General features: G+C 48.5%; 1 protein-coding gene across 3 annotated transcripts; it reads left to right on the forward strand.

Annotated features, from left to right (window-relative positions):
• Positions 1-620: 620 nt before the first annotated feature.
• On the forward strand, positions 621-8,077 carry TAC4 (tachykinin precursor 4). 3 transcript variants are annotated; one of them, XM_074319360.2, is made up of 5 exons: positions 621-870; positions 3,905-3,998; positions 5,553-5,585; positions 6,516-6,558; positions 7,719-8,077. In XM_074319360.2, the coding sequence occupies exons 1-5, from the start codon at positions 754-756 to the stop codon at positions 7,729-7,731; spliced, it is 300 nt and encodes a 99-aa protein (XP_074175461.1). In that variant the 5' UTR covers positions 621-753; the 3' UTR covers positions 7,732-8,077. The 3 variants fall into 3 exon arrangements, with proteins under 3 accessions (XP_074175461.1, XP_074175463.1, XP_074175464.1); XM_074319362.2 differs by lacking the exon at positions 6,516-6,558; XM_074319363.2 differs by lacking the exons at positions 5,553-5,585; positions 6,516-6,558.
• The last annotated feature ends 6,187 nt before the right edge of the window (positions 8,078-14,264 follow it).

A 14,264-nucleotide genomic window follows, 5' to 3' on the forward strand; every position in this document is an offset into this window, starting at 1 on the left:
AAACGGGTCAGGTTAGGGCTTTAGAAAGATCGCTTTGGAAACACTGGGAAGATATTTAGAGCTGATGACACTTAAGCAGGAAGCCATTTTTCTGGCAAATCTCTATTCCCACTTGTGGGGAGCCTCGTCTCACTAAGCAGTTATTCCTCCTAGGTAAGACCTGTTTCAATGCAGACATGGGGACTATTGATAGAGGGGAATGCTGAGGAAAGAGGGCTCAGTGACGGGAAGGGGAGACAAGTGATGGAATACTGGCTAGGTTCTGGGGAGAGGCCTCTTACAGGGCACAAGAAGAGCATAAGAAAGGGGGGGCCATACAGTCCCTCTCCCCATCTCCAAGATATCTAGGGCCCCTGGGGCGTCCAGCCAGGAAGCTGGAAGCGCCAGCCCCCACACACTGCCCCATTGTGCACCTGCCACGGGAGAGAACGCAGCCAAAGGGAGGCGGCTGTTGCATCAGAGCGCTAAGCCCTGGGATCAAGTGCTGAGGGGGCGGTGGGCGGAAGAGGTCAGGTCCCTCCTCTGACATCCTGATGTTATTGGCCTTTCCAGCCAGGGAGGGAGGGGAGTCACAGGAAATGGGGGGGAGAGGGTTAGATAAGCTGGAGGAAGAAGGGGGTAAGCTGGAAGGACAGAGAACTGGTGGAGTTTCCCTCACCCACAGGAAAGGAGCCAGAGAGAGAGGACGCCTTTGGAGGCGGAGTCGTCAGGCTGAGAGGGACTCCCAAAGGGTCCCAGCATACAGTGCCCACCATGCTGCTCTGCCTCACCCTGCTTCTCCTGACGGGGCTGTCTGCATGCTCTGTGGCAGGTGACAAGGAACAGGCACTCGGCACTGAAGCAGGGGCTTGGGTAACCGTGAACCTGGAGGTAACTTCGGGGAGAGGCAGGGGATGATCCATGGTGGGTTGAGGGGGCTGAAGATCCCTTCTGTGGCTGCCAGGAGAGCAGGCTGTACACTGCAAGGGTCGTCTGACTTCCCTCTGTAGGTAAGTTCAAGGCCATGGCCCCTGGCCTGACTGAGCTCCAAAGGGGCACGTGCACGTGGGAGTGAGAGCGTGAGAGTGAGAGAGAGCTTTTATTTAATACTAATTTAACATACAATATGTCCTAAAGGATTTATAAGTATTAGCCCATTTAATCCTCATATCAACCTTGTGGAGAAGGTACCATTACTATCCCCATTTCACAGATAAGGAAAGTGAGGCACAGAAAAGTCAAGTAGTTTGTCCAAAGTTATGCAGCTTCAAAAGCACAACTGCATACTCTACCCAAGGTCTGACTGTCGGTATCTGTGCATCAGAGGACATTTTCCAGAATTTCAAGGGGGTCAACTTGGGGCAGGATCAATGTTTTGTCTCACAGGTAGAAACTCTCATTTCCTGACAAGTACTGGTTTGACGGCCTATCTCTTCTACTAGACTGACCTGAGTGCTGTCACTTGGGGAGAAATCTAGAAGTTAGAGACCCAGCATCTGTGCCTCACCCCATCTAGTCAGAAAGATAAGAATCCTGACCTTGGGGAACTCCTAATCAGACAGGGGGGAGAGGCCAACAGCCCAGAGCTAGCAGGACCAGTGCTCAGGAAGGTTTCCAGGAGAGCAGACAGTGGGACCAGGCTGAGCCCGGTTCCTCCCAGTCCCAGGACGGCAAGGACACTGGGGCCACAGATACAGCCATCGAATCAACAGCCCTTCGTGGTGGGTTTCCTTCCTGGTTTGTCTGAACGGGGACATGTGTGCAGTTGAGAAGATAGAAAGATGAGGAGACCTGGGTTCGAATCTCAACTTCCCCATCGATTCCATGTGACCTTGGGACGGTCACAGCTGCTTTCTGGACATCAGTTTCCACACCTGTAACACGGAGGGGCGGGGGGAAGGGGAGATGATCCCCAGAGTATTTTTGGAGCTTTACTGCGTCTGTACGAAACATCAGGGGACCTGGCCCAGTCACAGGGAAACAAGTCTGTGAGGGGCAGCTTTCTACACAGCCACACAGGAAAATCATCAACTTCAAATGGTGCTGCTGGGCTTCCCACCTGCAAGGACCTCACCCTGAAGCTGGGTCTACTGCTTACTGTCCTTTCCCTCTCATTTAATATCCTTCTGCTTCCTGAGACACAGGGCTTGGGATACAGGAACCATTACTGTGAGTGAGGTGACAGAAGGAATGGTGACACTGTCAGGGGTGTCTGATCACCTCCCTAGCTCTCAGGGCTCCCCGCCTACACGTATCCCTGGAGCAGGTGATTTGGGTTAAATGGGTAAGGAGAGGGCTTCAGGTGGGGGCAGGAGTCCTTCCTGTGTGAAAGGGAAGGATACCTCCTCACGGACTCCCAGAAACCCAGGGGGTGGGAGAAGGGTGAGTCTTATTTTATAAATAGCCATTCTCTCCAGCTTGCTTTTGAAGGCTGCCTTTTACCAAGGCAAAGTGGTTTTCATGAGCTTTTCAGAAAATGGGTCCAAATCTCCAAAGAGACTTCTCCGGTTCCTGGCCAGGCGAGGCGACTGCAGCCCGAAACAGCTGCCCCAGCCACTGACGTCTTGGGGAGGAGACAGATTGGAAGTGACTGTATTAGTCCAAGGCTTAGAAAACAATTCACTCCTGGTCCTGCAAGTTGGGATGGGATGAGCTGTGAGAGGCATAGGGGGTTACATCTGCACCCCAGCCAGGTCCCTGCTGGTCCCCAGTGCTCCAGCGCTGCCCCTGGGGGAATTGGGGATTGAAGAGCGAGCCCCTGATCCCACCCCAGCTCCCAGCCTCCTGGCAGACAGCTTTGTTCCTCTAGAGCTGTTTGCCTGTCTTCAGCCTCCCTGGAAAAGGAGACCCCATCTTCTTCCCTCTTCCCAGACTGTCAGAGAAAGGGACCCAGGTATCCCACATATGCTGAGCTCCTGTGTGTATCAGACTCTATGCCAGGTACTAGGGATGCAGAGAGGTGAAGATGGTCTAACGACTGTCACCTACTGTCACTCTCTTCACTAGTGAGCCTTTCTCCCTCTCAGGAGAGCTGAGTCAGCCCTTCTTCAGGAAATCCGGTTAAGACCAGAGAGGGAGAGTACCTTGGCCAAAGTCACAATGAGAACTTAAATCCATAGCCCTTGGACCAGAACTTTCATCCCATCAGCTTAAGGATGAAAATGTCTTTACCCAGGGTGGTGGCCTCCACCCTAGGCCACATGCCATGTTCCCCATGGGGTGCCCAGGCTCCAGGGCAATAGGGGGAATGTCCCTGGGAGAGCGGAGAGCAGCAGAGTGGGGCTGGAGAGGAAGCAGTCTCACCTTGCCTACTGGGTGCCACCCTGAGTCCACCAGCTGCCCTCCTTGTCTATAGTGGAGACATTTCCCAAGATGGAGCAGAACCCAAGCTCCATCTTGGGAAATGTCTCCACTATAGTCAGACTTCCTGAGTTTAAATCCTGGTTCTACCACCTCCTGTTTGACCTTGGACAAATCTCTAAACCTCCATTAAGTCACAGTCCCCACTTCATTCATATGGTGGTTATAAAGAGTAAATGAGTAAATGACTATTGTGTTTGAGCCTTTGAGCCCGATGAGCTGGGTTCAAGTTCTGACTCCAGCTCTCATTTCCTAGCTGGTGACCTTGGACAAATTATTTAATCTCTTGGTGTTTTCATCTATAAAATGGTGACAGTAACAGTACTTACTTCATGGGTTTTGGTGAGGATTAAATGAATCAATAAAGTGCTAAGAATAGTATCAGGAATATAGTAGGTGAAATGTAAGCTATTATTATTACTGTACACAGTGTTGTATAAAATATGCAACAGGGCTCAGTGCCAGCACAGAGCAAGCGCTACCGAGACTGTTACCGCTCAGGCTGCCCTCCCTATCTCCTCGCCAGCCTTCCCCCAACTCTAACGAACTCTCTCTGCTTCTTCAGGAAGGTGTCATCCCCAGCATTCAGCTCCAGCTTCAGGAGGTGAAGAAGGGCAAAGTGAGCCAGTTCTTTGGGCTGATGGGGAAGCAGGTAGGAGGTGAGTGACAAAGGTGGGCGAGTGCCCAGCAGGGAGTGGTTCTGAGTGGGTTGTGTTACACCAAGCAGGGGCCCTAAAGTCGTCCATTCATGACTCCAGGCCAGTAGGGTTCACTCACGTGATGGAGTAGAGAGTGCCCATATGAATTATCATCCGAACCAGAGCACGCTGGAAAGTGTTCACTACGTCAGGCAACACGTGTAAACCAGGGCTGTCTCTGGAATATGGGGAGTATGGCCACCCTAAGGGTGGGGGCAAATGCTTTGCACCCGCTGGTGCCCTTACCGTCAATATATGGATGACTTTGCAGAGCGGTAGTGGCTACAGATCAGCGTCTAGATGTGAGCAAAGCCAAGCTTTCTAGTTGATTCTGTTTCAAATAGAATGATTAAAATGAACCTGTGTTCCCTGGGGGCACCCTCAATGCGGAGTCATGTCCTAGGGAAACAAGGAGAAAACAGTCTAGACAGAGAGTTTTCTCTTTCTGGTTGTCAACATTATGTATGTATTTTTTAAGTGAGGACAGAAGGACCTGGCACTTTTATATCCTATTTGGAGGAAGAGTTGACAATGGCCATTAAAGTCGGAAATGTGCATATCTTTCGACCAAGTCTCACTTCAGGGAACTTATCAAACGGAAATGTTATTGATACATGAACCCTGAGATATTTGTATCAGAGTGTCCATGGCCACCTTGTCTGTAATAGGAAGAGTTTGGAAATAACATAAACCATCAGCAGGGGAATAAGTGGTCAAAGTGTATTAGGCTCATTCATCGCCTTTGCGGCTTTGAGAAAGGATGAGGCAGCTCTATGGAAAGATGGAAAGACCTGCAAGGTACTGGGGAAGTGGGAAGAGCAAGTTATTTGTATGTATGATAGGAGCCGACTCATTTTCAAAAGCGACATATTTACAAACATGTACATACAAATGCATAGGAAAAGTTCTAGAAGAATAACTATCAAACTGTCGACAGTAGTTACATGTAGGGTAGGCAGTGGAGGTGAGGGAGACTAAAGAGGGACGTTTTTACTGTACAAACCTGTGTATTACTTGATTCTTTTTATAGTGTCCCTGTATATGCATATAAAAACAGAGAAGACCAACTTGTGACCAAACACTTTTGGCCTTAGTTTCCTCCTTGGCAAAATGAGTTATAGACAGGGCCATCTCAGGGTTCTCGTCCAAATCCAACAATCCTTGAGCAGGGGATGAGGGTACAAGAGAAATATTGACTGGGCACCTACTATGCTCATATGTGATTAAATCTCACAATATCCCCTTCACCACTGGCAGGGAAACTAAGGTTCAGCTAGGTTAAACGCTTTTCCAAGGGTGCCCAGCTGGTGCCAGGTGCCATTGGTGTCCCACCCCACACTGCCTCCTAGCAGGAGCAGCCAAGTGACTCAGTCACATGAGGACAATGGGGAGTGCCTGGAGTTTCACTGAAGACTCACCACAGGCATCGAGCCCCAAAGAGCCATGAGCCCTTTTCACCTCACCTAGCCCCCAAGGAAGTGGGGGTGCAGCCCTCATTCCTTCTCTTTCCCCCAGGAATACCTCCTATCCAGCCAGAGAGAAAAATGGGTAAGTGTTGTCCCAACATTCCCCTCGGCATGCTCCCTGGGGAGGGCCGAGTTGTCCTGGCCGCGAAGTCAGGGAGGTGCGGGGAGCTCTGGCCAGGGGCAAACACGCCAGGCTGGCATTGCTGAGGGTGGTTTGGCCACATGCTTGGCTTTCTGGTTGCTTCCTTAGAAGAGGGGTCTTTGTACGTATGATGAGGGAGTAGGTGCAGGAATAAGGAAGACATGGGGATAAATCCAGTTCTGCCCAAAGTTTAAAATTACCTTGGGTCTAAAGCCTGGAATTGGAAAAATTAATCCATTCCCTACCTTGCATCCTCAATGATCTGAAATGTGCAAATCTGAGCAGCCAGTACCGTGCCTAAAACGCTATGGTGAAAAGAGGAAAACAAAACCAAAAGAAAACCAACCAACTTTACCCCCACCCAGATCCCCACGCCCAGTGCTCTCAGGGTCAAGTCCAATGTCCTAGGGACTCAGCACATCGTCCCGGGCTGCCCTCACTGACTTGACTCCTAGCCCCATCTCTCCTTCCCTGACCGCCTACGCTACCCGGACGGAGCTTGTCTTCATGGCCCAGGCAGGATGCTTGCCTTGGCATACTGCACTGCACTGTCCTGCGGGGTCACATGGCTGGGGTCCCCAGAGTGGAAACCCCACCAGTCAGATAGCAGGTCTGCCATCTTCTCTGTATCCACAACACCCAGCAATTTCTATAAGAGGTGCCCACTGGGGTTTGTGGAAGGAAAGGCAGAAGGAAGACTGGAGGAGAGGAAAGTTAATGAATCAGCGAATGAATGAACCAATTCACGTTTTTTTCCTCAACTCTTGGGATGATTGAAAAATGACTCCATTTATGAGGCCCGTTCTGGCCCCATCCCTGCCCTTCCTCTGCTGCACTTTGTCTTTGCTACCTCTCCATCACTGAGGACAGAAGGTCCCAGACCTCTCGGGCATGAAAGGACCATCTACAGAAGGTAGGTGGGAGCTTCTAGTGGACTGCAAGGGCATCATGAGAAAGTGCCCCGATACTTTGCTGCCAGTCTCCACGATGGGGGCCAGACAGCAGGCAGAGGCGCCCCAGAAGAGAGCAGTCGAGGTGCAGGGAAGTGGTCTTCTGATGACCCAGGCCTTAAACAGCTGCAGCCCTGAAACTGCACCGTCCATCCCCCACCCCCAGGTACACTCTGCTCCCCACTCAGGGCCAGCTGAAGCCACAAATGATGTGGTTTTCAAGATCCTGCAGTACCCCCTTATTCCCTCACTAATCATTGATCATTAGAAAGTCCTGTCTTTAGTCTTTATTTTCTGTCTTCGGTAATTGTAAATAAGTGCAAATCACCCCGGGGAAGAGTAATACCCCAAGCAGTTATCAACTAACACCACACCTCAAACAGGTCCAAGGGTATGCTCAGTAAATGGACAGGCATGAAAGCAGGTAAGTGAATCAGGCTGGGGGAAACATCAAAAGCTCGTCAGCCAACACAAAAGGGTGGCGGGGAGAGGGGACTCCATCCTTCCAGCTGCTCAGAGATCCTGAACTCCCCGCCTTCCCCCGGAGCTGCCGACTTCTGCCCCAGCTTCACTTTCCTGATAGAACACCTACTCCTTCCAACGTAGGCTCTTGGGAATAAAGTCCTCTATTTTCTCCCGAGATTTTTTCCAAAGCGTTGGAGCCATTCCACTTGAAGGGCCACGGAAGTCACCCCAATACCAAAATGGAAATGTCCCTCCATGCAGGATGGGCAGGAACCTTAGAAGTCATTTTTCAGGGATGGAAAATGACTTGCCCAGTCAGTGTGCCGATAACAGCCAGGACTAAAAGCTGTCTCCTGTTTCCTAGTCCATGGCACTTTCCACGTTCCCAGGAGGGCCTCTGGGATTTTGAATACTGGATTACCCACTTCCCTTCCTTTAGAGAATAACTGAGGGTTGGCTCTGTCCATGCTCTGGAGGCGTGTGATTGAATAATGGGAGATATGGCAGATGAGCCTGTAATTTGATTGTCCTAGATATCTACAACCAGAGAAACATGAGTTAGGGAAATGGAGGGCCTTGAGTGGGTGACTAGGGAAGGTTTCCAAGGGTGGAGGAGCCAGGCAAGACTCCTAACCACCGCTGCGTCCACTTTTCCCAGGCAGAGAGGATGAGGACGAGTCGGAGTGAGAGTCCCCACCGCACACTTCCCAGAGGATGAAACTCCTTCTCCATATTTGGATGTTCCTGCAGGCGTCGGCCAGGCCAGCTCTTCTCCGTGTGTCCTGTGCTCAGCACTGGTGTGTCCCCCCAGGCCCGCACTCAACTCAGTAGGGTTCCTGCCAGGACTCTCAATCTCAAGCAGCAGTTGTCCATAAATGTGCAGTTGTCACATTCGCAAGTGGGGTGACCTTGCCCTCCCAAGGCACTCGGAGCTCATAGCGAGATTGAGTCTCACCCACTTCTCTCTCACCTGTGCCGGGAACACAGTAGGGGCTCAATAAATGAATGAATCGTGAATAGTGTCTTCTCTGACACAGCCTAGAGGGAATTTCCCAGTTAATGTTCTCATTCCATCCATTCCTGACCCCGGATGCACCAGGCATCCCTGCTACCTCCCCCACCTCGCCCCACGCAGTGCTGTGGTCAGCCCCAAGAGGTGGTTCACGAATAACCCAACTGGGAGGCTCAGCAAAGACGGGTAAATATTTCATTCTTGTGTTTGAAGTTTGGGACATTTAGGAAAAACCAAATTCCCTAAATATCTTGTGAGTTCACGCTGTGTCAACACTTCACTAGGAATTCAGATGGGACTGGGAATAGGAAAGAAATAGGAGACTGGAATTTGCCCTTGCAGAACTCCCCTTGGAGGGGAGTTGAGGTGGTTTGTGTGCAAAGGCCATACCTGCTCTCCAATCACCTTTCTCATATCCACATTGTTCACTGAAGCTTCTGGTTTTTGCACGTGCCGTTCTCTTCCCAACCTGGTGAATTCTTACTCAGACGTCAATGTCTTCCCCAGCCCAGGAAGTAACCATTGGCTCCCTTCTCCAGTTTCCTGAAGCACCTTGTACATTTTTCCATTACAGAATTTACTATATGATGCTGTTAGAATGGTTCATCTCCTCAAAAGGGTTTCTCAAGTACACGCGTCACATCTTACTTATCTACCCAGTGCCAACAATAGTGGTTGGCATCTGTTTTGACAAAGGACTCACATTTCCTTTCCTCAAGGAGTCTGTCTCTCAGAGAGCCAGGAAGGAGCCCAACTTATACAACTGAAATAAATTAACAGCAGCTCCCACTTACTGGACGCGTATCCCGTAGTTCTCAAACATTTCCAAACACTGAACTCGAACTCCTGCCTCAAAGCTCCTCCTGTCTTACACAAGGCACCTCCATGTACCCAGCTGCCCAAGCTAGAAACCTGGGTGTTGCTCTAGTCCGCCCCTCTCCACATCGCATAGATCTGCCTAGTTGTTGGTTCTTCCAAAATCTATCTCATTCATCTTCTTGCCACCTTCACTACCACCGTTAATACAAGCTACTCACCCCTCACTTGGAGGGCAGCACCTTCCTTAACGACCCTTCCTTGCTTCCCATCTCAATCCATTCTCCACCCAGAGCATGACCCTTTAAAATGGGAAATCAGAGCATGTCCCATTCCATCCCCTACTGGCCAGTTCCTGGTTTCCTAGGATAAACCTGACATTCTTGTGGAGACCTCCAAGGCCCCCTGCTCTTGGCCCTTCCCCCTCAACTGCCTTACTCATCACCAGGCTGTCAGGCCCTCAGGCCCACACGCCTGCCTCAGGGTCTCTCCTCTGGTTCTCCCTTCTGAACACTGCCCTAGCCCTTTCATCCCTCCACTCCTCCCTTGGCTAACTCGTCTTTCAGGTCCCAGAATAAAAAGGCCCTTCCTGATAGGGTTTCCTTGATAACCAGGCTCAACTAGTTCCCTCCAGTTATACTTACACACCTTATCCTTTTCCATTCATAGTACTGATCAATTAGTAATCATATATATGGTTTCCTCCAGGAGACTGCAAATTCCACCTATTTTGTGCACCACTAAATATCCAGGTCCCAAATCCTCAATGAGAAAAACATACACACCAGGCATGTCTGAGTCAATTTACCTTCACAGTTCCTATCCTCATTTCTGCAGATGCAGTTACACAGCAAATGGCAGAGATGGCATTCGAGCCAAGGCGCCTTCACTCCACTCAGCCCCTGGCCTGTGCCATAATCGGACAGACAAGTCCCAGGTGGGATTAAGACGTCACAAGGAATTCCTTTTTAGCTGGGCCTATTTGAATAGGTAGGAAAGAAACTTCCAAATATCCGTCCCCACAATGTACTGGTCTCTCAAGAAACTCCTTCCAGATCAAATCATTTTAGGAAATGTTAGTCTGTCTCTCTGTCCTGGAAATCCCAAGGGAGGTTTTGAAAAACCGAGTCAAGAAACACTGATACTCAAACTTGGTGTTTTCCCAGAGCCCTTTTTGCCCACACTTTGTATTTAATGGGACACTTGAGGGACTGTGGAAGTAGAAATAGAAACAGGAAAGGGGAGGCTACATGCAGGGGAACGATGAACGCTATGTAGGTTAAGTCAGTTTATGGAAAAGACTGGAAAGCCAGAATGTGAACTTAATCCAATGAACGACTGGGAAGCCATAGGAATTTGTGAGCAGACAAGTGATGAGCTGTATCTTTTTTTTTTTGATGAGCCATACCTTGGTATCACAATACTCACTCTTCCTGATCTACTTCTATAAGAATTCCAAGGCCAGACAGGGACCTCAGACGCAATTTGATTGACAAGCTGAGATATGCTGAACAAAACAGGTTGAACTGGCTATGAGTGCCATCATACGGAATACGAACAGTGGAGTTACACAAAGTGGTGGCCCTCCCCTGGGCACACTTGGTTTCCAATCACAGGCAATCGATTAATGGAACCTGCAAGGCCAAACCGAATTCCAGCACTATAGTTTCAAAAGGACCCTTCCTTTCCCTGACCCATTGCTGTGTATCAAACCATCTTGAAACAATGGTTTAAACCAATTATTTCTCACGATTCTCTGGGTTGGCAGGACTCAGCTGGATGTTTCTTTAATTTCATGTGGTGTCAACAGGGGTCACTCAAGGAGGCTGCATTCAGTTGGCAGAATGTCTGGGTTTTGGTGCTATTGGCTGCAGCGTCTCGGTTCTCCTACACACGGCCTCTTATCCGGTCCCTCAGAAAAAATACTGTTTAATTCAAGCTTCTGGTTTGGAAACGTCAGCTGGTTTTCAAGAGCCAAAGTGGAAGCTGCCAGAATATTACTTCTGCCACCTTCAATTAGTCAAAATTTCAGTCCAGCCCACACACGAGAATGAGAAACAGACCTTATGAGAAGGAGCAGCACACACATCCAGAGATGGGCCAAACTGCTGGTGGCCATTTCTCAAGATGGTCCATCACACCTTTTTTATGATACGAGTATAGGTTTCTAGTCACTTTGGAACAGAGTAAATACAAGGTGAGCTATTCCCAGACACAAACACCCAGTTAAGAAAGACTGGCTTCTTGGAATGAACGTGACTCGTCTCGAATACCTCTCCTAGAACATCTGAGCAGCAATGAAGTCAAAGTTGTGCAATAGCACAGGTTATTTTCTCCACTCTTGGGCACAAACCAACCCCCAAACCCCGAAATGGTGGCAGCATGACTTGCATCTAAAGGTATTGCACAAGATGAACAAACTGATATTGCAGCACCAAGCACATTATTCACCACTGGGCAGACCTTTGGTTCCTTCTTAGTGACATTTATTGGCACTTTGTTGAAGATACCACAAAGGAAGTGGGCAATTATACTGCCCCCAACAGCAGGAAACAGTCTGGAAGAGGCTATCATACAAGTTTATAGCACAAAGTGCTGAGGTTAAAACCAGTGGAGATCCAATCCCATGATCCCAATGCATAGCTAAAGGTAATTTCTAGAATTCCTAGCATACATCACATATTTAGCAGAATTTTCACTTTCTTAACACCCCAAAACCCTGTCCAGCATTTTGCCTATATGTGCACCTGTAAGGCCACGATGAATGAAAGGACCGTGGAGGCCAGGTGAGCCAGGGCTTCTCCCTAGCTCTCCCTTCCCCTCCCTTAATGGGAGGTTCTTTGAGCCTGCACACACACAGCTAGCTTAGGGCCTTGCTGTGAGAAAAGGTAGGCAAAAGGCAGGATTCCTGCTTTCTCAAACCAGGGTTTCTTATTAACCCAAATTAACTGCAGTCCAGGAATGGAATTCAAGGGCTCCATTTTTCAATTGTAGACAAATGTGTGCGTATTTCCATTATGTGCATTTAAAAAAAAAAATGGACCCAATGTTTAGATTCCCATAGGTCAGAAGGAAAAGCCCCATAAGGATCACTGCTGAGCTGTGCTGCTTGATCCTAACACGTCATAAAAATGACGCTTCTTTAAAGTCATTTGTCAACTGCTGTTCAGAGGAAAAGGCAGGCATGTTTACGACTACCCTTGAAATTACTGTAATATACTTCCAAAAACCTGCTTTTCATTCGCTTCATACTCCAGAAGGACGTGTACTGTAAGCAAGCTGCAGTGTTTTCCTCTACTAGCTTTTCCTGTGCAGTCCCGACCTGGATCAGACCTACTGGCTCCACGTGAACTTCAGCTGAGGTCATTCGCAACCCCAGCCAGGCAACCCTGCCAGGCTACAGGGACAAACCAGAGCCGAGGACAAGTCAAAAGCATCATCTTGCTATATAAAGGGTATATATACCATATTGTTAAAAATTACTTAATGACTCACTATTCCCTGGTGAAAATGGGAAAACAGGCAGAGGCATGAGATGACTCACTGGTAACAGTCAAAAAAGTATGGGATTTGGAATCAGGGTTCTCATTGTTTCTGTAATCCAGCAGCAAGACCTCTGAGCCTCAAATTTCCTCATGTGAAAAAGGGAGAATACCCACCTCACAGTGGTGTTGTGGCAAGCACTTGAAGGAAACCATGTAAGTAAAGGGACAGTGCTTACTCAACAGTCTATTCCTAAATCAGAAGGAGAGCCAGAACAAGACATAGCTTTTACTTCCTGGGTTAGGTCTCTGGCCCCCATCTGCTGCTTATAAAATCAATTCTTTTGTCTGAAAGCTTTCACCAGTTTCATTTTTTGTGATGGAAGCCACTAGAAGCATGGGAGCCTGTGGCTGCAGCAAGGAAATCTAACTAGAACAGAGAGGATGATTAATCATTAAGGAATTGAAAAAACTGAGGAAGCAAATGGTAGAGGGGAGGGTGTGGGCTCTCAAGTTAGAACAAAATGAGATTTATGGCTGCGTTGCTTTCTGTGTCACCTTGGGCTCCAGGTTTCCTTCTGCAAAACCAGTGTGCATTTCTACTGTGCGAGGCTAACAGGAGTGTCCAACCAGGCAGGTGAAGACACCCAGCACAGAGCCAGGCACACGGAGCAACAGCTCATGCTGGGCTCTCTTCTTCCTCCAGACAGAGTAAGTGCTTTCTTTGGAGGGTAGCAGGCACTAGATCCAGGATTAACTCCAGACTTTTGCTCTTCTAATGAAGGAGCCTAAGCAGCCGAGCTTTTGTGCAGGTAAAAAAAGAATTCAGAGGGGATCAACAGTGTCACCGAAAGCAGCCAAGAAAGTGTAACTCTCTGTTCTTATACCTGTGATTTAAACCAAATTTTCCTTTTACAGTAGATCCTTGAATACCATTCCATTCAACATCACTTCATGATGTTAATGAGCTGCCAGAGGAACTTACTCTTGTTTATTATCAATTAACCTATGATACGACTGGTTTTGTTAAGTATCATCTCACTTAAAGTCATAGAACCTACTGACCTTAAATGAAGACTTACTGTATTTTTAGGTAAAAGAAAAGGGGGTGGTGATCAGTAGAGGCTTGGGATCCAGACTGCAAAATTTCAAGTGCCTTAACCTCTCAGCATTCTATTCTCATGGTCAATTTACCAACCTCATTTTTTTCAAAATGTTGAGAGAATTTCCCTTTGATGCAAATATGTAGAACAGGGAGATTTGGGCACACATCATTCTAAGGTAAATGTTAGGGCCTTCTTACATAACCATAAGCTTCTCTTCATGCCATCCCCTACCCCCCACAAGGGACACACAGGACGCTAACCTTGCAAAGGAGGACCCTGTCTGCTGGGACAGGTTACTGGCCATGGTGAACAAAACCACCCCAGTAAACGCAATATCCACCCTCCTCCTTTCCACCACACAAGCAAGTAAGTGCCTGGCCTCCCTTTTCCTGCACCGGGTAAACACCACAGGAAAATGCAGCTCTGAAAAGTCACTCAATCTGGGAGAGTCAATTTGAGCTGGTACTGCTCACTACTGGCAAATGAGCTTGGAGATGAAAAGGGATACACATATTCCCACCTTCCCACAACTATCAATTGTACCCCACCTATCCTAACTCCCGGCTGGTTTCTTTGCCCTTAAAAATCAGAGGAAAATGAACTTTACGAAAGAATACTGATTAGTCATTGCTATGCATACCTCTAATTTGGAAGCAAAGCAAAGCAGAGAGAGTTTATTCCATCACCCAGACAAGTTCAGAGTTAGCACTCCCTCTATAGACAGCCTGCATCAGAGAGAAGTAAAAAATTCCACAGCCACAAACAACATCCCTCAAGCCAGTTTAACT

The sequence above is a fragment of the Rhinolophus sinicus genome, chromosome 12 (assembly GCF_057876585.1).
Source record: "Rhinolophus sinicus isolate RSI-liver-muscle chromosome 12, RSI-T2T, whole genome shotgun sequence".
Taxonomy (NCBI): domain Eukaryota; kingdom Metazoa; phylum Chordata; class Mammalia; order Chiroptera; family Rhinolophidae; genus Rhinolophus; species Rhinolophus sinicus.

What these genes read in the sequence shown, in the direction of transcription:
- TAC4 (XM_074319360.2), top strand. Translation starts at nt 754, where the DNA reads ATGCTGCTCTGCCTCACCCTGCTTCTCCTGACGGGGCTGTCTGCATGC. An exon ending in GGGTAACCGTGAACCTGGAG is followed by an intron (nt 871 to 3,904) that starts GTAACTTCGGGG and finishes CTGCTTCTTCAG; the next exon opens with GAAGGTGTCATCCCCAGCAT. An exon ending in CCAGCCAGAGAGAAAAATGG is followed by an intron (nt 5,586 to 6,515) that starts GTAAGTGTTGTC and finishes CACTGAGGACAG; the next exon opens with AAGGTCCCAGACCTCTCGGG.